The sequence below is a fragment of the Neolamprologus multifasciatus genome, chromosome 9 (genome assembly GCF_963576455.1).
Source record: "Neolamprologus multifasciatus chromosome 9, fNeoMul1.2, whole genome shotgun sequence".
NCBI lineage: Eukaryota > Metazoa > Chordata > Actinopteri > Cichliformes > Cichlidae > Neolamprologus > Neolamprologus multifasciatus.
Window position 1 is genome coordinate 18974430 of NC_140447.1, and position 22712 is coordinate 18997141.

Consider the following 22712-nt stretch of genomic DNA (forward strand, 5'->3'; position numbering starts at 1 on the left):
ATTTGTGCCATTCTGGCACCCAAAGTGTGATGTGATTTATTCAGTGTTTTGCCCCAGTCTGGTACAGAACTGCCATTTAAAGCCCTCATGCTTTAGCCTATACCTCTTTGCACTGCAGGGTTAGTGTTGTCATTATTGCACAGCATACCACCTCCATGTCATCGTCACTTCGGTTTTCTTTTCAAAAACACATCTGATCTCGAAATCTCACTCTAAAGCCTTCTGACCTCAACACACAATGAGAACTGCTCTAAAGAAACAGGTTGAGCAGTGGAAAAAGAAAAACAAGCAGAACCAGATTTTCATTCTCACAGAGTCAATCTCTTGTGCACGCAAGAATGCTCCTGATCAATTGTGTGTGGGGGTTTGGGTTGTGTGTGTTTGCTTGCGTGTGTGTCACTTAATGTGGATGCTTTGCTTTGAAACATAGGTAAATAGTGTTTGCTTTAGTTGCACAGACTCCTTTTAGTTGTTGACAGATCTCTCTTTGTGCCGCTTTATTATGAGAGTCTCCCTGTTTTCTCTGGCCTGTGAGCCCTTGTGTTCGAGCATGTCTTGTGGGCAAAAAAAAAAAAGCCTGACAAACCACAAGGAGGTACAAAGCCAGCCTCACAATTGGCCCTTTGACAATCCCACTTGAGCACCATATGAGCTGATCGACACAGTGAAAGATTTTGTTCTGGAATCGTTGGCCTCTTCAACACAAACGACTTTCAAATGTGTTTAAATAACACTGCTTGGTGCAGCAGCTATTTCGAGTGACACAGACGCATGCCCACACTTTAATGCTTTGAAATGCAGCTTGCATCACACAAACAGTTAAAACCTGTTTGTTTTTTTATCTTCCCACGTTGTGCAATGACAGACAGCTTTTTTTTCTACGAAGTTTCTTGGAAAACTAATTGCATGTGTACAGAAGAGACAATATGATAGTGTGGTATGTGCTTGTTGTGTTTTGGGTATATCTGGTTTCATCGGGTGGTTTGTCTCAGACTGTTCACTGTATCAGAGCCAACAGAAAATAAGAGGGATTTTATCAAATTCATTCAACTTTATCGAACGCTGAAAGAGTCCTGTCATCTGGAAACTACTGCTTAGACTCTTTGAGTTTAAAAAATGAGCTTCACACTTTAAGTTGCTTCGGTCAGCCATCCAAAGCAACTGACATTGCTCAAGAGTGGTGGAGAAGAAAATGTAGCCAGGGTGGAGTGAGTGATTGTCAGGGGTGATTTGAAACAGAAGTGAAAGGGCAGGTTTACAAGATGGATGTAGTGAAGACACCTGACACCTGACGCAGGTTCAGGTGTCACAGACAGAGGAAGATGCTAAGGATAGGGCGAGATGGAGGCAGATAATATGCTCTGGCATCCCCTAAAGGGACTGCGGTCAAGTGAGCCTTCATATGCAAAGTCACCGTCAAGCTAGCCGCACTCCCAGCTGCAAACACAATGTTGCTGCACTTTTCTTACGCATGTTACGGTACGGGTGCCGACTGGCTTAAAAACCTGAGTCTTCTGTATCCTGCCATTTTCACTATTTTACCTCTCAATCCACTTCAAGTTTTGAAGTATTAGCAGTTGATATATAATATAAATTAATTTCTAATTCCTGCACTATGCATTGAAAATTTAAAAAAAAAAAAAAAACCATTTATATATCCTGTAAGAGTTGATAATATATTTCCAAAGCAATATCTTCTCACTATACTGTACATTCCTCTTCACCCTGACCTGATCCCCAACTAAGTAAAATTGCTGCACTGTATTTTTGATTATGTGCAGTTTTTTTGTTTGTTTTTTTGTTTTTATTACAGGAAAACTGTTAAAGGTGACACAAATATTTCACTGGATTCTTAGTCTGGATCACCCTCACTCTTCCTCCTCTGGCTCACAGCCCAAAGAACTGTATGATTTCTGAGAAAATTACAGTACTGTGCTTTATAATGATGAAGTATATTTTATTGATCCTCGTGGGGAAATTACTCTCTCTGCATTTAATCCATTCACTCAGTGAAGCGGTGGGCAGCCACTAACCAGGCGTCCGGGGAGCAGTGTGTAGGGATGGTACCTTCCTCGGGGGGAACCTCAGTGTAGCTGTTCATTGGAACCGAATCCCCGTCCTTCAGATCGTGGGGTGACCATGCTATCTACTGAGCTATCCCGGTCCCGGCTTTAAACTAAAACTGCAAAGGGTGGCACAAATATTTCACTGGATTCTTACTGTAGTTTACCCTCACTCTTACCCTTCCAGCTCACAGCCCAATGAACTGTACGGTTTCAGAGAAAATTAATAGTAAACTCTATCCAAATTACTTTGGACAGAGTTTACTATCCTGAAGTGTTGTTCGTGGCTGAAAGGTTGAATCAGTTAGAGGCAGAAGGAGCTCTGCTGGTTTACAAGTGTGGAATGAAGAAACTATGATGAGTTGTCACCTTCTGTGGCATGCTCCACTCCCACTGGTAAGCAAACTGAAGAGGATCAACACTGATGCAGGGGCGGATCTAGAGAGGTGGCATGGGGTGGCATGTGCCACCCTAAAATGATCTCTTAACACTCCTAATGCCACTTTAGCTTTGCATATGACAGTGTTCTTTATTAAAATAAGATAGCATTAACACTTTGAGCCCAGCAACAATTACAGCTGAATATACATTCTAAAATTGAATATATTGCATAATTGTACCCCCCTTCCACCATTAACAAATGGTGTTATGAGTGTTGTGAGTGAGTGTTATTAACCCTCCGTGTGCTGCAACTCCAAATCACATGATCGACATGTGAAGCTGACATAGCAACAAGCTGCAGTTAGTATATTGTGTTGTCTTGTGTAGTCAGTGTTTAGTCTAAGAAGCTTTTTTAAGTTGCTTGAAGACTGGATGACTGAGAACCTTCACAGACATAATCTATGTGCCAGTGAGGTTATTAATCAAATAAGACAATTTGCAGGTGCAAAAGACCTCAGCCCAACAAATGATGAAAAACATTTGCTCATGACAGTGCAGATTTCTGACATTTTGTGTAAATGTAAGCAACAATTTGAATTTTTCGAACAGAAAACAGTGTGAAACCTAAGTTAGACTTGTGTTTGTAAATGAATCGCCCCATGTTGTGTAGCTTTCTGGATTTTATACTTATTGGGCTACATATTTATTTATTATACAGGCTATATAGTACATAAAAACAAAATTGACATATTTTTTGTAAGTGAGATGTTTAATTATGTGGGATACAGAAAATAATTAAGTTATAGATTATATTATGTGTTTAAAAAGCGCTTTGATTTTTCCACCTCATTTGATTTCCATGCCACCACAAGAAAATTTCTCTAGATCCGCACCTGCACTGACGACACTGTATTGGTTGCAAATATTTCAAAACTGGAAGTGGATCGAGTAGCAGAATAGTGATAAATGGCAGGACACAGAAGACTCAGGTGTTTTTAAGCCAGTCGGCACCCGTATCGTAATACGCGTAAGAGGTGCGGCTGGCTTGACCGTTACTTCACGAGTGCTGCTCACTTGACCGCAGTCTAAGGAGCAGAGAAGAAGAAGATACTTAAAAGTGATTTGAACCGATTTCAATACAACTAAACTGTCGTCCTATTATTAACACGAATTAGTACTACTACTACTACCAATAATACATAGTTTAAATTTACATATAAAAATGTTAAAACGTAATTTCCGGTCTAGAAGGAAGTTTGGTTGTTGCTATAGCAACCCCATGTAAGAAAACATGGCTGATACATTATGAAGTTATCGCACCAGTTTATAAATGACTTAATCTAAGCTACGAATATATCTCTTTCTTACTAACACCTCTGTAACATTTGGTGTAACATGATCCATTTAACTACAGACGTGTCAGCTATGGAAGAGGAGCCGGAGACCAGAGGAAAGCTGCGGGATGACCCTTCTGTGAACACTCACAGACCCGCGTGTGGAAAATCCCAGGTAAGATCCAGTATATACCTGACACCTTTAAATGTCTAGGAAACATCGAAACTAATTATAATAATACTAATGAAAAAGCTAACTTCTCTTTCGTTGTATCCCAGAATATTTCTCGTGTACTAGCAAGCATCTTTAAGCATCTTTACACAAACGACATAATTAGAAAAGACACTGTGTCCAACCTAGTTCAAACAAAACATGTACGAGGCAGCTATCATGACAGATATGTTGAAGAACTCCAACAGGTAACCATATACACTCATCTACAATTTATAAAAGAAATCACTGTCAAAAGTCAGCTGAAGAATAATACAGTGTTATTTTTACCCTATTGCCACACAGGTTCATTCGGAGTATGAACAGCATATTAAGCAGGTGGACATGCTGGACAGTCACATGATTCAGGCCAGTGCATGTGCTGCAGCCAAAGAAACCCAGGCCTATGAGAGAATGAAGGCGACAGCAGGAGATGTCTGTCATCACCAGGGACTGCTTACAGGTGAGATACTTTTAAAAACTTTTAAAAATATAACTGTGTTATATTGCTGTAATATACTGGTGTTTCTGTCCCTAAATGTATGGCTCAATGGAACCTAACATATAAGATGTCATGACGCTGGTGGCATTCAACAAGATTTTAATCATGAAATTACAAACAAGAGGTGGGAGCTCCAGCTAAAACAAACAAAAGAGGAAGAAGTCCATGAACCAACCACACAGCGGGCTATTGGATTCAGGCTTCTCTCCTAGTAGTTTTTGTAAACTAGAGTAATAGAAACACAACAGAAAACAGGTCTGCTGGTAACTCCAAACTCAACTATACTTAGTAAACAAAGCTGATAACAGAAAGATAAAGTCAGTGCTCATGGAGTTGAGGGATGAGGAATGAGGGACCAAGACACTAGTTGCTGACCACCACTGCGTTGTCTAGGTTTATATGTGTGTGGTGAGCCTTCTGCAACCAATTGGCACTAAGAATAAATCAGAGAAGTGAGAGAGTAGTAATGAAGGTGAGAATAAGAACACAAAAAGATGATGAGGGGAATGATTCACTGAGATCGTATGTATCTCTGCACTCATTTACCAAAGAGCTCATCATGTTTGCTTAATCCCACCATCTACATGTGTTTATTTGTTTTCAGAATGCCTCATTTGATTTGATTTTTATACCTATTTTCAGTCAAATCAGCCTTTTCCTGGTGTGTGGATGAAGATCTTCTTGAAATGAATAATCTGATTTCCCCAAAGGATTACTTGGCTACACAAAAACCACATGTACGAGCACCAGCAGCAGGTATCTGACCCTCTTTAACATTTATCTTAAATTTATTAGTTGCCAGTGATTCGGTGCTACAAACTTTCTTTTCTTGTCAGAAAAGTGGAATCCTGCCAAACCGACCATTGCCTTCACCATGCATGTGTCCCGAAAGCCTCAGGATGATGGTTACACAGTCATTCGCCGCCCAGAAAAGACGGGCTTTGTAGACATCCAGTTAGACCACAGTGTGACCTTTGAGTCCTGCTCAGACACCCCAAGGAGGAAGGAAAGGGAGGTGAGGAGATTGATAAGATCTTTATATATCGCTGCTGATCCCTTTTTCCTGGGCAAAGGTTGAGTAGGTATTTTAATTCAATTTTTGTGTTTCTTCTCCAAATACAATCAAAAATAATAATGATTGGATAAAAAGGTTGATAAACAATAGCAAAAAAAGACAACCTGGGAACAACGTGCATTCAAATTTTAAATGTAATTCCATCAAAATCATCTTCCAAGCCAAACCAGACCAAGCCTAAGCCAAAATGGAAGGGTGAGCCAAGTGTGAAGGATCGAGCGGAGGGCTGGGAGAAACTTCAGAAGCTGAAAGATCGACAGAGCTTCCTTCGCAATCCGCGCTTCCTTCCCTTAAATTCACAGCAGGGCGGCACGTCCCTCATCAGGCCCAGAACCAAAGGGAAGGCAGAGCCTGAGAGCAAAGGCGCTAAAAAGAAAAGGTATTTAAAGAGAATAAAAGGCTTTTTAATAATTTCAAGGAACATCCTTATCATTTTGTGATAAGGAAGCATGTACAGTTAAGGCATGTTGCTGATAGGACATTTTTGCATGGGAAATGCAGGAAGCTCAGGCAAGACAATCCCCTTCAATATCCACAGCAAACATGAGTATCATTTACCTCAGTGGAAAACAGCTGTACCCCCTTTGTGCCATAGCAGAGATGTGTAAGTTGATACTCTGAACATGATGTAGTCTCACATAATGTAGTCAGGCTGTTTACATCAAATGCACGTCCCCACACTCTGCTAGACACACACAGAATCAATATGTACTGTACATAGATAAACTCTGCTGGTACAGCCAAGCGTCTCTAAAAAAAGACAAGCTGACTATTATGTGTGTTGTGTGTTGTAGTGTGACTGAAAGCCACAACTGATTGTTTCCTATCTATCACTTTCTGTGAGCCTGTGTTTATTGTGAATACACACAATGCTCAGGTGCGGTTGTGTTTGTACTCTTACTTTGAAAGCCCCGCCGAGGAGCCGATTCCAGTCTTCCTAGCAAAACCTTCAGTGGTGGTTTTCACCGACTATAGTGTGGGAAACATCTATGAGGTGTGTTTCAGAGCTTTTATAACCAGACAAAAACTGAATCCTCCTTTTTCTGTGAATTGGTGCACTGTAACAAGCCCTTGCCCTGCCCTTTCCTGTCTCAGACTACACTGGAGCTTAAAAATGTGACTTCTTCAAGCCGCCACATCCGAGTGATCCCTCCCACCACTCCTTACTTCTCTATTGGCTTGGGTGAGCTCCTTTTAGTTCTGATTGGATGGTGCATATTTTCTTGTTGTTGATGTGGTGAGGAAATAAGCAAGTGTGTCAAAGTGTAAGTGACTGCATTAAACAGGAATGCAACAGAGCTTTAACCACAAAAAAAGTTTTAATTTTGGAGTACAGTTTTAGCATTCCTGCGGAGACAGCAGCTCCTCTGTATGCCAATATTAACTTCACATGTTTTAACTTACACTAAGCTATCTGAAGATAAGCAGTACCCCACAAAATTCAGAGTTGCATAGTCATAATGTAAATAGGGGTTGTCATTGTGATACGTTTTGGCAGGGAGATTCCCTGGTGAAGGGGGCGTTGTTGCCCCGGGGATGAGCTGTAAGTACACGCTGCGTTTTGCTCCAGACTCCCTGGGAGACTACAAGGACTTTATAGTGGTGGAGACCCAGACGGAGGGCCCATTTGTGGTACCGATTGAGGCATGGAGACCTCCTCCTATTCTCACCTGTATGTTTTCACTGCAGTCTGCCCCACCAATATTGTTGTTATGCACATTAGTTACTTCATTTGCCGATGTACTGCTGATATGCTTCCCTCTTATTCTTCAGTACCAAGAGTCCTGGACTGTGGTTACTGTCTCATTGGAGGAGTCAAGTTTGTTGAGTTTCTGTGCCAAAATGTGGGCCTCAGCACTGGGACCTTTTGCATTATTCCAAAGGACGAGTGGCCAGCTTCAAATTTTAGGGTAAAAAACTGACACATATAAATATATTGTTTTAATTCAGTTTTTATGCAACCAAACAGCTCAGTCTCATTATCATTAGCTCCAATTTTCTTTATCTAGTCTTTGGCCAGAACATACTTTTCTGAGCAGCCACCCTTTGCTGTCAGTCCCTCCCTTTTTGTACTGGAGCCAGGAGAGGCCACTGTTGTTGAGGTGAGTCTGGATTTAAAATCAGGTAGAGTAATATGTTAATTCAATTCTTCTTTGTTTTTTCCTTTCAGTTCCCCTACCTCTGACTTCTAATCAGCTGACTGTATATATGGAAACTGAGCATGTAAAAAAAAATGTGTTAATGTGGGTTTACAGGTGGTTTTCTTTCCAACCACCGCTGAGAAGAGCTGCCAGCTTTTCACTGTTGTGTGTGACAACTGCCAGGTGAAAGACATTTCCATTGAAGGTAAATCCCAACAAGAGGCATTGCTAAGAGCTATGCTCCGCAATAAATTATGCATTGTGTGTAATGTGCGTTTGCTTCTCAGGTGAGGGCCAGCTGATCGCACTGGAGCTGGTGTCTGTGTCTGGGGGGGAGGAGCCTCCTGTGGTTGGAGAGGTGCGTGACCTTACTGCAGAGCACTTTATCCGTTTCAGCCCATGCAACCCTCACTCTGTGCAACAGAAGAAGCTTGTCATCAGAAACAATGTGTAAGAGTCTCACGTCTCATGTGTTTTCTAAGCAAATCTCTTCCTTTTCAAATTTTTGGCCACAGGGTAACATAAGATAGGGTTCAAGCACCCGTACTAGCTGTAATAATGAAATAATGAAAATGCTAATAAACTCTGTTTCTGACTCTGTGTTGCTGTTTTTTGCAACAGCAACATTCCTTTCAGAGATCAGTAAATAACACATTTTCTGTCTGTTTCTTTCTCCTTTCTTCATCTGGGAAAAAAGCCACTTGGAGCTTCCTTTTCACTGGCAGATCATGAAGCCCAACTTGCATCCTCTGCTTCCAGGGGAAAGCCCTGATGCCACACATATCCAGTTCCACTTGGCCACAGACGAGGTTTTCCATGTCAGCCCCTCAACAGGCATCCTGGCTCCCTGCCAGGACCAAGAGTATCTGCTCATCTTTTGTCCTAAAGAGGTAAAGAGGACTCGGGATAAATAGCTGAAAATTAAATAAATCCAGCAATCATTGTATCATGATGGTAAACAACGTTGCATTTCTTGAATGAAGAATGTGTTTTCTCAAGTTGAAGGATTATCACAGTGTCTGCCAATTAGTCCTGAGAGACATCCCCCAGCTGCCACCAGAGCCTTCTGACAGCAGGTTGATAAATGTTAATATAACAAATAAAATCACAAGGTCTCCCACATGATGCTTACTAAACAATGCCTGCCTTGTTCATTTTTTATTTTTTTGTATCTAACAAATTGTATAATTTGGGGAGATATAGCGTCCTTCAGCCCGTGCAGCCTGGCTCCAAGGTAACAAGCGTCATCATCATGGAGATAGAGGTCAAGGGGTCAACGGAGCCTTATCAGATCTTGCTGGAGCCTTACGCCATTGTGATCCCTGGAGAGATTTTTATTTGCACACCCACTTCAAGGCAGTTCAAGGTTAGTTTCTAATAGTGGAGTTAAATCACGTCATTCTGCGCCCAGATCGCTATTATTAATGAATTTATTGTTTCTGTGTTGTACGTGCACCAGATGTGGAACCACAGCAAAACCTTCATCTGTTTTCAATGGGAGAGAATTAACAGCAGCTGTCATGTAATAGAAGTGGAGCCATCGTCTGGCAGATTAGGTGCATTACAGAGTTGATCTGCTTAATGCTGCAAAAAAGTATAATTTTTAAATGTTTATATCTTTTTTGTTTTTTGGCTTGACAATTCTTTTCTGGGCCGTATCCAGAGGAGAATGAATGTTTTGACTTCAGTCTTACTGTGATGGGAGGGAAAGCAGAGAATATTGTGACCAGTTTGGTTTGCCACATACAGCACCACCGTGAGCCGGTCACTCTGGCTGTAGAAGTCTCCTTCAAAGTAAGATTGAACCACACAGCATAAATGCATTACTGTAGCGTCTATTTTTGTGACATTACTATCATTTGGTGGTGTTATACAGGGCCCCACAGTGACTCTCAATGTGCCCAGCATTGACTTTGGACCCATGAGACCCAGAGAGCAGACACAGACCACCCTGCTCCTTACCAATACCACCCAGCTGGAAGCCTCTTGGATCCTGGAGAGCAAGCATCAATACTCACAGGTACATAGAAAACACGATAAAATGAAAGCTAGGCTGACTGTTCATTCTGTTCATGAAGTGACTCCATATAAACAATCTGTGTTGCTGCTTAGATCTCAGTTGAACCCAGCAGGGGTCTCTTGCCTCCCTTGGCCTCTTGCAATGTGGACGTGCTCTTTAAGCCACATTCCTGCCAGCTGTTTGAAACTGAGCTGGAACTGACTGTGGAAAATGGGACAGGATGGTAAGGAAGCACAGTCACATAAAACAATATGAGTCCTCCTTTTAGTCTAGAATACGATCCACAAAAACCATATTAACCATATTAATAAGACGTGAGTAAGTAACAGCACTACCTGTGTGTTCCCTACAGTCACCTGTCAGTGCGAGCAGACGTGCAGTCGTCCCACGTCTGTCTTCTGAACTGCACGCTGTCCTTCCCTGAACTTTATGTTGGAGCTTCTGCCACAGGCACCGTAACTCTTTTCAATCAGACCCTGCTGCCATCACAGTTCAGTTGGCTGGTATGCAACACAACATTTACTGTATTAAGTTGCACTAGCGTATGCAGGAAAAGGTTGTTTCAGTACATATTATTAAAAGGGAAATAGATCTTTCTCCATGGGCATGTGGGCTATATCGAGCTTGTCTTTTAATAGTTATTGTTGCTTTGAACAGGCCCAGCTGCAGGGCAAACAAGCGTCACTGTGTTCAGCCACCTTTGACCCCTCCTCTGGTACTCTGGGACCTAATGTCAGCATGGAAATCACAGTGACTTTTACTGCTCACACAGACGTAAGTGCTACTTTGCAGCATTTTTTTGAACACACCTAAAGTTTGAAAGAAAAAAGTCTCACCTTTTTTCTTCTAGCTCGAGCTGACCGAGGTGGCTGCTGTCTGTGAAGTCCAGGGAATGAACTCCCCTCTTGTTGTTGGAATTGTGGCCAAACCCAAGAAACTCAGTGTGTCTTACAGTGTGCCCGGTGTCTGGTAGTGAACTTGCCTTAAAGGCTTGCATCTAAAAATCCACTGCATCAAATAACTCAGTTTCAGATACTGAAAAAACTGTTTTTTCTCGTTCTAGTCCAAATGGTCACAGTCCTTCAACACCAGTACTTGACTTTGGAGATGGTGTCATTTTGAAGAGTGCTGTTAGCAAGCAGTTACTGATAACCAATCAAACTGCTATCCCGGCTCCTTTTACCGTAGAGGCAGAATATTTCACCTGCCATGCCTTGAAGCCAAATAAGCAGCCAGAGAAAAGGTGAAGGGAGCTGAATTATTGATCAAAGTATAACTCTGCTTTGACAGAAAATCTGACACTGGCTGCATCTTAATCGCAGATTTGCATACGTCACGAATCCGCTCCACTCTGTTCAAGCTAAGAAAGCAGAGGAAAAAGCACACGAGGGTATGCATCATCTTTATATCGTGCTTTTGATATAAAGAAACAAGAAACTGATTCTGTTTATTTGCTCGTTGCCAGAGTTTGTGAGTAGCCTGCTGGCTCATGGAAAAGGCGCCGCTTTTTTTGTCACGCCACACACGGGGACACTCGGAGCGTTTGAGAGTCGGGCTGTGGACGTGACTGCCTACACTGACATGTGGGGGGAGTACACAGACCACCTCATATGCAAAGTATGTTGCCACAGTTTAAGCTAATAAATGTGATGTAACTGATGTAATAAACTGGATATAAAACATGGATGTAGCTACTAAGTCTTAAAAGGTAAAGCCATTGTAGAACCACCTTAAATCTGCATTTCTTTTAATGGCCAGCAGGTGGCAACACCTGTTTTCTGCTCTACGACCTCAGAAAACATGTTCCTGATGAGTTTATGGTGTCATTTAGTACACACTGATGTTCATTTTGTAAACTGTGGATAAAGCAGGGAGTGATTGTGCAGTGTGTCTTGAGTTCTATGGTGAATCTAAATGGCCTCTTTCTTTATTTTAATTCAGTGATTTATTTTTGATCCAGGTGGGGGATCTCAAGCCTGTGCTTATTCCCATCCATATGACAGTGAAAGGCTGCCCCCTCTACTTCCAGATGATGGGCCCACGAGGACAAGATCAGAACCAGGGACCAATCATACAGTCTGTTCCACAGTCCTTTCCCCAGCTATTTATACCTATATTTGTGTATTTTTAATGAGCGGCTATCTCATTTAATGAGAAATACCTCTCCTCATCGTTAGGTTTGGCACTCATGTATCGGGTGGTGACACCGTTTCTCGTTCTCTTCGCATCAACAATCCCACCATGTTTGGTAAGTGTTCTCAGTAAACACTGTGTGCTGGAAAAGGACTTAATGACCCTCTCGTTTCCTGTCTGCGGGAGTAACTGCATTCCAGCTTGTTACTGGAATAAAAAATATCAAATGGGAATTATAATAGAGCTTAATAGATCGATGTCAGATGGTACTGGGAAAACAGAGTTTCGGCTTTACTGGTAGCTGCTGTTTTGGCACTTTTAGGTGTTTTCGAGTGGCTTTCAGTGCTTTTGAAAGTGCTGTCCTTGCCATTGTGAAATCCTATTATCTGCTCATCAGTCAACTGGAAAGCACTTTGAATTGGACTTGCCCGTAGGACATAAATACAGCTTGAAGAAATAAGTTCTAAATGATATAATGTAAATGTCGGCTGGGTGACAGATATTCGTTTGGACTGGGAGACTTACAACGTAGATCAGAACGACGGTAAACTGCTGGACTTTGTGGTGGTGTTTGGAGACGCTTTCCCCCTTAAAGATGCGGATGGCAACGAGGTGCTGAGCAGCGCGCTGAGGCTTTCTAGCCTCAATGAAACAGCATGGGAAAAAACACGCACCACAGTTTCTGAGGAAACAAGTGCTTCTCTCCAAAGCTTGACTGTGAGTATATATTGAACACCATGATGCAGATGCTTAAAGATTTTACCACACATCCCGTGGGAAAACCTCATAAACGCACATTTTCTTCTTTGAATGGCTCGACCTAGCTTTCCTGTATTGATTTCAGGATGTGGAAGAGGAAGAATATACATCTGAAGATGAGCGTGGGGAAGAAGAGGAGACTTGTCTTTATCCCTCTCTTGGAAAGAAAAAACTCATATCGGTCCACATCAGGCCTCACATGGGCAACCTCTCAGATTACCCCTTCTGCATCACACCGCAACAAATAGTACGGTCGGAGGATTTTAGCCACGTGATTGTTGTCTGTTATTTCATCCAAGTAATGATGCTTTTCTTTGTAAATCTCAAGGTGATTCCAGCAAAGAGCAGCAGAGCCATCCATGTGTCTTTTACTCCTTTGACCCTTTCTGGGGCTGCTCGTAAGTCCAGATGTGTCGGCTTTGCTCTGGGTTTCATGAACCTAGACTCCGAGGTAAGCTGCTTGGAACATTGTGATTCGATGTTACATCCTGGGAAATGCAAACAGTAGATAACTGTGATCCAGCCTAAATCCTTGTACTTTATTGTTGTGTGTAATTCAGCTGGTTGCTTGTGTTCCCGGTAAAGTTGGGAGGGCTCAGGGTTTGGATTTAGAGCCCGTCAGAGTGGATCTACTAGCAGCCGTTCAGACTGCAGCGTAAGCAATTATATTCCTGCTATTTATCCCCACCCGGACACCTAATGCATCCTGCTCGATTTATGTTTCTTAAATTAAAATAAGCTGAGGTTAGGTAAAAGCAGCTCAGAGGTGGCCTGATTAAGTTGCATATCTTCCTCTTGACTTCCTGTCGCTGCAGGCTTTTATTGCAGGCGGAGGAGGACGACGGGGTGCTGGAGTTTCGTGCTTCGGCCGGTGATTTACTGATGGCAAACTCAGACAACGATGTAGGTCTGAGAAGTGTACAACACTAATCAACAGTGCTCTGACATGCAAGTGCACACATGAGATGTTGATCCCAAGTTCATTTTGAACAGTTTCTTTTTCTTTTTTTTTTTGCAGATAGTAGTGCGTGAATTTGACATCACACAAAGCTTCCAGCTGAAAAACACTTCAGAGATGCCCCTGCACTTCAGCCTGGGGACTCAGCCTCCGTTTTCAGTGGTCAAACCAAAACCCAAAGGCCCGACCAGCACCTCCAGGAATCCTCCGTCTGGCGACAATCAGTCTTTAGTGCTTAAGCCACAACACAGCATGCGGGTGAGATGAGTCATGGATGCAGCAGCATCATTAGAATTTGATTTACACAATTATTTGTAAGTGGTGCCCTCTTTTGTTTAAATACTAGGTGAAAGTGGCCTTCCACTGTTCCCTGGCTCTTCTGGACCATGTGGAACAGACAGATGAAGAAATCCCTCCTGGGGTGAAGCTGATCCACGGTGCAAACAGGCAGATGAAGCTGAGGTTCGAGCAGAATCTCCTGATTCACTACAGCAACAACACCCTGCAGGTTAGGGACATCTGTTCAATGCGTGTATAACAGCTCGGTTGGGAGCTGCTATATGACCTCACATAGTCTATTTGCTCTGTGCAGACGGTGCCACTCTGCGCTCATCTGGATCTTCCAACACTGCGTTTTTCTGCTGTCAGCGTCGACTTTGGGCTCTGCTATGTGGGCCAGACGCAAACCAGAGAAGTAAATCTGTACAGCTGTGGAGCCCACGTGTTCTGGAAATCAATTACAAGTAATCACAAATCAATCAGTAACCTCTTTGTTGCCTAGAAATCTATTTTTCTATGTGAAGCCCAAATTGCTTTGCATAGCATGTCAGCCCTACTCGTGTCATTCACCCTGTGCAGAGTCAGTTGAAGGGGACTCCCATGTGTTCAGAGTAACACCTGACTTTGGACTGCTCGGGTCCAAGGAGCACCGCATCACCAGCAGCAGCCAGCGTCTTCAGATCAGCTTCACTCCCGGGTAATGCAGCAAACCATCGAAATAATTTTTTACTATTGAAATCGTAAACAGTAAAAAAATACCCAGCTAGCTTTATGTAACACGTTCAAAGTATGGTTATGTGTGTTTCAGTGATGACAGAGAGTTCAGCGCTCTCCTGGTTATCCAGTCTCCTCTCATAAAGATGTCTGTCACGCTGCAGCTCCGGGGAACAGGATCCTTTGATGAAATGTACAGGTCGAGCTAAATAAGCTAAAGGTGTTGAATCTCTTTATTTATAGTTGATCTGTAAGAATATAAATAAATATAAAAGGTAATTTCTCTGCTCTTCTTTTGTTCTTTATATACAACGGCATTAAAGTGCTTGCAGCGAACGCGAAGTCATGACTGTTTTCATAAAGACATTTAATTACGAAAAGATGCAGACAGAAAGATGCAGCATGTTAAGACTCGCAGTAGCCATTCTGAAGAGTTTGTAAACTCAAACTTCCTGTGTTTAAATATTAATTAGTGATTTATCCAGTAAAACAGCAATGTGGCTTCTTGAGGCCACTTCATTGTGAAATAGCTATATAATAGCTACATTCACATGTATCATACAACTCCAATTTAAAAAAAAAGTTAGTAAACTTCAAAATCTAAATAAAAGGAGAATTCAGTAGTTTGCAAATGTTCGAACCCATATTTTAATCACGACAGATCATAGAACAGGTATGAAATGTTTAAAACTGCAGCAATCCACAATTTTAAGAAAAATATTGGCTCATTTTGAATCTGATGTTAGCGACACACCTCCAAAAAGCTTGGACAGTGCCAACAAAAGGCTGAAGAATTAAGTGGTTCTAAAAAGAAACAGCTGGAGAAACATTTTACAGTTAATTCGGTCAGTATCATGACTGGGTATAAAAAGAACCAACTAAAAAGCCTTTCAGCAATCTGAAAGAAAAACCACTAAACAAATTGCATCTACAAATTCTGAACACATTTCAGAATAATGTTGCACAACTTAAAATTGTGAAAATCTCATCATCTACAGTAACATAATATCATCAAAAGATTAAGAGAATCTGAAGAAATCTATTCTGTGTTTTTTTTTAGATGTCTTATGCAGTCTGGAAAATTTGAGGCAGCAGCTAACCCTCCAGTTTAGTCCCAGTGGACCTAAAAACCATGCAAAATGCCAGAGAGACAGTAGCCAGAGCAAAAAACTGCCAAAGACACTAGAAAAGCTTTGAACATTGCTTTAAAAAAAGACTTTCCCAGTATTTTAAGGGTTCCCTGAGGCGCTCCTATTACTGACAGAGAGGCCTCATTGATTCCCAACAAATCAATATCAGCCACAGTTTGCATGTGCATTTTTTGCATTTTTCTAGGAGACCACTTAGCAAAATGTAAAGACTAGAAGGATAAGTGCCAGTATGTAAACATGTTCATTAAACATATACTGTATTCTAACTGCTTTTCCCAGCACTCGTAAAGGCAAAGGTTCAATACTCAGCAATCAGTTTAAAAATCATTCCGCATGGTTTTTTACACATGAGACACATGAATATTAGTATGATTTTAATATTTCTGCAGATGGCCAATAGACAAAGGTTATGTTATATACTATGACCTATATGTAAGCGTATATGACTCAAGTATATAATGGTATAGTATGTGGTTTGTCTCTGGGGAACCCTCCTAATCTCCAAAATTCTCTCAGGTGATGCTAGAAAAAAAACAAATAAAAAACATGTGAACTCCCCCACACTCACAGGCTGTGAGTGTTCATAACAGCTGCATGCCGTGTTCATCTGCAGCACAGTTTAGCATCTACAAGCACTCAAATCCATAGAGAGATGCAAATGTCCAATTGATATTCATTGCACTGAAGCAGTCTTACAGAGAGCAAGGGCATGTCTGATCACAATAAAACACTGCTGTTTGGAACTAATCTGATGCTGGACCCAAGGTCAGTTAAGCATTCGTCATTCTGATTGTCTCCCTCCGGGTTTTGTTTTTATGCCCATTATAAATATTTTTTGTACACAGGTAGCCTTTGTTTCCCCAAGATACAAATGAAATGCACAATGCAAATGCTCAGCAATCAAATGAGAGGCAAAAATAGTCAGTGATGTGTGGTTAAGTAGAGCATTTGATCATTTAGTGAGGTGTAATACTTATAATCCAGTTAGCAATGTGCTGCCATGTGTGTGTCTCCTATTAGCTGAAATGCAGGGAAAAGATACAGATTATTATCCATGCTAATGGTAAAATAGTATCACAGTGTTTGCAGATGTAATGGACATCTTACTGACATATTTGAATATTTATTTGAACCAAGTTCATGCACCTCTTAAGCCTGCTGCAGATCCAGTGAAATTGTGGCCATTTAGAGAGGCTTCAGTAATGTAGGCAAGTGTTCGTGCTCTTTATCTGACAATTTAAAGCGCTCAAATGGAGCTATGATGACAGTCAACAGGCACTGTCAACCCACTGAGATCAAGTGAGGGGAGTTAGAAACACTTCAGCTGCACTGATGAGGCAGGCATGTGTGGAGAACTGATCACTGCCCCACCACCACCAAAAAACCCCCGTAAAACCAAAACTTTGCCAGATTGATGCGCAGCATGATATGAAAATTTGACATATATCTAATCAGACTCATGCTTGCTCATCTTGCATAACCTTTAAAGTGGCAATCCTCAACCCATCAACAGCTGTGTCACAATTATTGTCCTTTCTACCGCATGCTATGTATCGACATACGGATACAATCAAAATCACACACTGTAGTTAAATAAAGGAAACAAACAGGAGGGGAAAAAAGCATAAATACTTCCCCCAAAAAACAATGACATTTGGATTTTAGCTTGTCTTCCTTTGGATGGGAGGGTTGACTGGGTACATGAAGTTTGTCCAATCTGATTGTGCCTAATGCCAACTTCATAACCTGCTGTGTCCACCATATTGCTCACTACATGTAAATGTATGAATCAATACCAAGGCTGGTATTGGTATCTGACTCAGTAGGATTGATACTTTGTTTCTATCTTCTAAGTTCAGCATGTAGCTTTAATTGTGTCACAGTTATAGCGCAACAACACACAGCAACAGAAGAGGACCCACAATGCTTTAGAGACAGGCAAAATTTAAAAAATGTGTAAAATTCAGTGTTTTAGTGGTAATTAAAAATGTCAGAATTTGCAAATCGATGATGATTAATCTCACAAGTCATGACACACTGCCCTCCCCTACACAAGCTGCTTTTATACGTTAAGTTGGTATCAGATCAATACCAAAAACTTGCAGTATTTCCCAGCATTATTGTACGGTGGCCCGGAGAGGTCAGCTGCCTTTATAAATTAAAAGTATTGACATTGCTATCATCACTGCTGCCCCATGTGTTTACTTGGCATTGGATCGATAGCGGTATTTGCAGTATAGCACAGCACCTCCGTCCACCTGAACTTTTCGACACAGAGCGTAGGAGCACAGGACAATATGTATTTGCCCCTGATGTCCACAGTGTGGCGGTACTCTCTGAGGTTTGAAGCCGCTGCCGTGGAAACGCACCACCGGACAGCGTCACCACTTCCTGGAGCTCACGTTGTTGCTGACATCAGAGGCGCAGCTCCAGGGTGAAACTCGGCTCTCTCGCTCCTCTCCGTAGTGTGTGTTGAGACAAGCAAAGCGCAGGGCGAAGAAGAAGAAGAAAAAAACTTTACTCTGAAACACATCGGCCACTGCAGGTTATTCCCCTCTGTCCACTCCACTCTGGATTTATGCACCTCTGAAAGAAGAATAAGAATATCTTTGCGCCTGAGTGCAGCTTGTTCTTGTTGTTATTTCTGCGCTTAGTCCAGAGCGCAGTTTCCGGATATCAGCTCACTGTTTTTGGAAGATTTTCTCCGCATCTGTTAGGATTTTTCCGCTCTTCTGTGATAACTTACAGCCCACAATCAGTTCATTTTCAAAAATCCTGCAGCCGCAACTGGATCATGGGCACACACAGATAACAAGGTAAGAACTACTGTGGGGTTTTCCCCCTTATTTGGGAGCACCGCTTGTTACTATTATTTCTCATTTATAGGAAATAAAACTCCACGACAGTACAGTAGACTTGCAGATATTAATTATGTTATTATAGGTTCTTTTTAAGTGAGTGCTCGTAACACAAATCACGTGCAGTGCATTTACAGGTAGGCCTTCCTGCAAGTGGAAAGTGTTAGTTGGAGAGCCTCCAGGTGATTTCAGTGCGGCTGTTATGTTGCTGAATTTGGATTTGGACAAGGAAAGAGACACAATAAAGTTTTAAAGACACAACAAACTGTTTCTGTTGCAACAAAAAGAAAATAGTGGGGAGGGGGAAAGTTTGCTTTTTGCTAAGTGGTCGTTTCCAGTGCACAGCACTGGATTGAGCAACGTCTGAGGACATAAATTGCATGTCTTTAGATGTGTCTGATTGCTGGAAAGTCAGTGCCATCATATGTGATTGTAGAGTCATTCATAGTCAGTGTCCTTTCTCTCTCTCTCTCTCTCTCTGCTGTCAGTTTTCCAGTCCTCTGTGATTCACTGTGGTTACTTTAGCTGGTGTTTTTCTTGAAAAGAGGAAACCTCTGTGTTCTTGTCCTGAAAAGTCCTTCGTGTGTTACTTTTTTTTTTTGTTTCCTGTCCTTTTGTTTTCGGTTTCCAAGAGATTTTTCTGCCTTCCTGAGGCGGTGAGAAAGCGACGAGGATGCAGGTGAGCTTCATCCAGACATGGCAGGTCTCTGAGATGATGCGCTAAATTAGATCTTAATGAGGCCACCGTCTTCATCAAATCAAATCAATTGGAAGTGCACTCACGAGAAGGAGCCTGAGCGGCACCCTGATGGATGAGTTCATCATCGCCGTGGCGTGCCCTGGAGCTCAGGAATAGCCTTAAAGTGAGAGTCAAACTGTCAAGTGGAAACCACCCACAGATATGGCTGGCGTGCCTCTAGCAAAACAAACCACTGTGCTGATAAGAGGACAGAATCCCACAGTGAATGGTGCCAGACACAAACGTGCTGGGTTATTAATTGCATTTTGATGGGACTAATGAGGACAAAGGTCAGGGAGGAGGGAAAAACAGGTGAAAGTCTGTTAAGCAGAGTTTCACAGCGTCTCATTTTAATCTGAAAAACCTTTGAGAACTGCATGGGAGTATGTCATGTGCAACAGAGTTTGCTCATGCAGATTGTATTATTATTATTAATATTAAGACCCCCCCCCCCCGCAGTTTACTTATGAGAAAGTTATGTTCACTCCTTTTAACATCATGGTGTCACCTCTTAGTGTCACACGGGAGGCTTTGCCGGTCATTAGTTCAGCATCACGGCCTCCTTTACCTCACGCTGTCCGCTCCACGATGACCATAAACCCGTGCTGTCATATGCTGAATTCACAGGAGCTTCACTGCTTTCCAGATGCCCACTGAGGAAAAGCTGGCCTTTCAAAGGTTACTGTGAGAGAGATGGCAGAGTACAGAGAGATGGGAGGATTGGTTTCTCTTGAATCCTTGTTTTCTTTTAATATATTTTTTATATTGCTTGATTACCAGCTGTGATAATATGGCTGCTGTTGTTTTCACCGAGTGAGCGTGAGTGTTCATGCATGTGCTATCGAGGCAATGTTGTCCCAGTGGCACCGAGTGTGGCGAGAACCTACTAGAGCAAAATGGCCTGTCAGGGATTTATTGGTATTTTCTCAGGTGTTTCTAATAAGACAACTTTTCCCTTTGCAGACCATAATGCAGAAACTGATGCTTGTCGTGACAATCACATAGTTTATCCAGCAGAGCTGCTCAGAATCCTGTGTCAGCAATACTCTGCAGTAGGGCTGTTTGATATAATGATATATATCGGATGACGATGTAAAAACGTCTATCGTTTGTTTCGTGGTGTCGCAAAAGAAACTGTTTACAGCAATATTTTTTTCATCGTTTTGATGGTCACTGTAGTGGCTATATTAATTTCTTAAAGTTTTCTCTTTCTTTTATATTTAATATAACCACACTACAGACGGACAAGCGCCTGTTTTTATGCGTTGTCGTTAGCAACAACGACGGGAAAACCCTCGCGTGTCCGCTTGTTTATGTTCCACATAAACCTTTCACAATAAAGCTCAAGATCCTGTTGAGACTTTTCAAAATAAACTGAACCACGTGAAAGAGTATGCAGAATATTTAGGGATGAGAAGCAAAAAAGAGCCGTCAGGTGCTAAAAAAATACACCTTACTCAAACGTTAGAACAGGCTTTCCCCCGCAGCACACTGTGTAATAAATACTCACAAAGAAACGGCGGCCGTTACAACTTATGTCTAAAATGTATAGTTTCATGCATCGGTTAAAACACTTGACTCCAGATACATGACGCCCAGCTGGAAACGCTTCAAGCAAGTCGAGCTGCCCGAGATTCACAGAATTTACAGAAAATGTTAAATTTTTGTGATTTATATCGTTATCGGACGATAGATGTCTTATATCGGGATATGAGATTTTGGTCATATCGCACAGCCCTACTCTGCAGTGAGTCCTGCAGCACATGTTGCAGAGTAGCGTCATAGCTGAGCAGACAGTGCAAAGTCAAACTGTCTTCCTGGTGAATCGCAATCTAGTTTGTGAAGTGCAGTGCTGAAAAGTTAATAGACAATAACTCCATTATTTGTTCCTATTTCTATACAACTCTTTTATACTGTGTGTACAGTACTGTGCAAAAATCTTGAGCTACCCCTAATTTCTTGATATTTTGCAATGAAAGTGCAGCGGGGGCAGCAATCTATTAAAATGCGCAAACATGCAAAAAAGTACTGTAAATAGTCACTGTTGTACCTGTGTCCTGGCTCCCTCTCTACATATTGACAATTTGAACCAGAGCTTTCAAATTTGGATTCACTTCATCAGACCTGTTGCCACTGATTTTTCAGTCCAGTTCTTGTGTAACATAGCCTCTCCTCTCCGTTTACCTTCCTTAAGAATGGTTTCTTGACAGCCACTCTTCCAATGAGGCCATTTCTGATGAGGCTTCAGCAAACAGTAGATGGATCTGCTCAAGGTCCAGATGCATCTCTGAGGTCACGCGTCAGGTTCTTTGATGGATTTGTTAAAGACGTGACTTCCCGGTCATGTTCATCTGCTGTAGATTGTTTTTACTTCTGCCGCTTCTTGTTTTGTCCTCTTCTTGTCCAGTTTTGTCAAAAATGTTTAAGAACAAACTGCGCAACATCCTGAATTATGCCAAGTTTTTAGCAAATGACTCGTTTGGAATCACTTTCTTGGTGCCAAAATACTATTTTACGCCTGTCACACTGTGTTATCTTTGGCATTTTATTGTGAATTCAGCTAAAGAAAGGGGAACAGATTATGTTTTTCCAATGTGCTGGTAGTAACAAAGTAACAGAAGATACCATTTTAAAATGTTTTTCTTTACTAAGTTATCTGTTATACTGTATGTATACAGAGTGATTCATAGGTCAGCGTTAAGTGATGTAACAAACAAACAAAATTCTTCAAGTACAAGGACTGGACTGAAAAATCTGTGAAAAAGCACCGATGTCGAAAGAAAAACTTTAAAAGGCCTCCAGAAAGCCTGGAGAACTGTTGCTCAATACCACTTAAAAATTACAAGAAAGCCTTCAAAGTAAAATATAAAGAAATGAGGGTTATTTTGTGCAGCACTGTTTAAATCTATAAACACCAGATGTAAACAGATCAGTTTCAGATGTGTTTCTCAAAAATCTGGTTTGACTACATAAACCAACTGTTGGTTTGGCAGCTTTTATAATATACATTTAAACTTTGAATGTATGAAGTCAGAGTTTGAAGAAGGTTGTAGTCTAAGACATGAATACTGTGTGAAGACTGATGGACCAAAATAGAAGACAAAGAAAACCTTTTTCAGTTCAGTTAATGGAAAGGAGTGCAGTTTAAAAATGTGGAATTGAGCTTTGGCTATAGTTTTGTCCTTTTGATTTCCGTCATTCTTTAATAGACTACCCATAAAATCTGAGCTGAGTCCATGTCTGTCAGATTCACTTGAAAGCCAAAATCCTGGCTTTGATGCGCAGAGCAGAGAGAAAGTTTTCAGGAGCACTGCAGTTTTTATTTAAGGCTCATAATAAAAATGTTTAATACCAACACTGTGACTCTTTCTAAAGAAGTTTAAGTGAACTTGTT

At 41.6% G+C, this 22712-nt stretch overlaps 2 protein-coding genes across 4 annotated transcripts in view; both read left to right on the forward strand.

Moving 5' to 3' along the window:
- Positions 1–3543: 3543 nt before the first annotated feature.
- Positions 3544–14849, forward strand: dlec1 (DLEC1 cilia and flagella associated protein). 2 transcript variants are annotated; one of them, XM_085173372.1, is made up of 39 exons: positions 3544–3953; positions 4058–4198; positions 4296–4452; positions 5134–5247; positions 5328–5506; positions 5728–5945; positions 6105–6170; positions 6476–6560; positions 6662–6749; positions 7065–7238; positions 7340–7476; positions 7576–7668; positions 7822–7912; positions 7995–8157; positions 8405–8597; positions 8707–8783; positions 8905–9073; positions 9167–9263; positions 9371–9501; positions 9584–9727; positions 9820–9950; positions 10080–10230; positions 10385–10501; positions 10578–10696; positions 10791–10970; positions 11050–11117; positions 11193–11344; positions 11688–11803; positions 11905–11975; positions 12360–12577; positions 12705–12866; positions 12948–13070; positions 13180–13274; positions 13435–13522; positions 13638–13835; positions 13924–14085; positions 14170–14320; positions 14436–14553; positions 14665–14849. In XM_085173372.1, the coding sequence occupies exons 1-39, from the start codon at positions 3840–3842 to the stop codon at positions 14777–14779; spliced, it is 5166 nt and encodes a 1721-aa protein (XP_085029498.1). In that variant the 5' UTR covers positions 3544–3839; the 3' UTR covers positions 14780–14849. The 2 variants fall into 2 exon arrangements, with proteins under 2 accessions (XP_085029498.1, XP_085029499.1); XM_085173373.1 differs by lacking the exon at positions 6105–6170 and having other exon boundaries at positions 3547–3953; positions 8911–9073.
- Positions 14850–18131: 3282 nt separating this feature from the next.
- The window catches only part of map3k22 (mitogen-activated protein kinase kinase kinase 22), a 39887-nt gene continuing 35306 nt past the window's right edge, over positions 18132–22712 (forward strand). The window contains exon 1 of one of the 2 annotated variants that reach the window (XM_085173375.1): positions 18132–18537. The gene's annotated coding sequence lies outside the window, so the exon portion shown is untranslated. The remainder of the gene's footprint in view (positions 18538–22712) is intronic. The other variant, XM_085173374.1, reaches the window with a different exon arrangement.

Excerpts from the sequence above, each read along its gene's own strand:
- dlec1 (XM_085173372.1), top strand. The coding sequence starts at position 3,840 with ATGATCCATTTAACTACAGACGTGTCAGCTATGGAAGAGGAGCCGGAG. Across the intron at positions 4,199-4,295 it reads ATGTTGAAGAACTCCAACAG|GTTCATTCGGAGTATGAACA; the intron begins GTAACCATATAC and ends ATTGCCACACAG. Across the intron at positions 7,669-7,821 it reads GAGAGGCCACTGTTGTTGAG|GTGGTTTTCTTTCCAACCAC; the intron begins GTGAGTCTGGAT and ends GTGGGTTTACAG.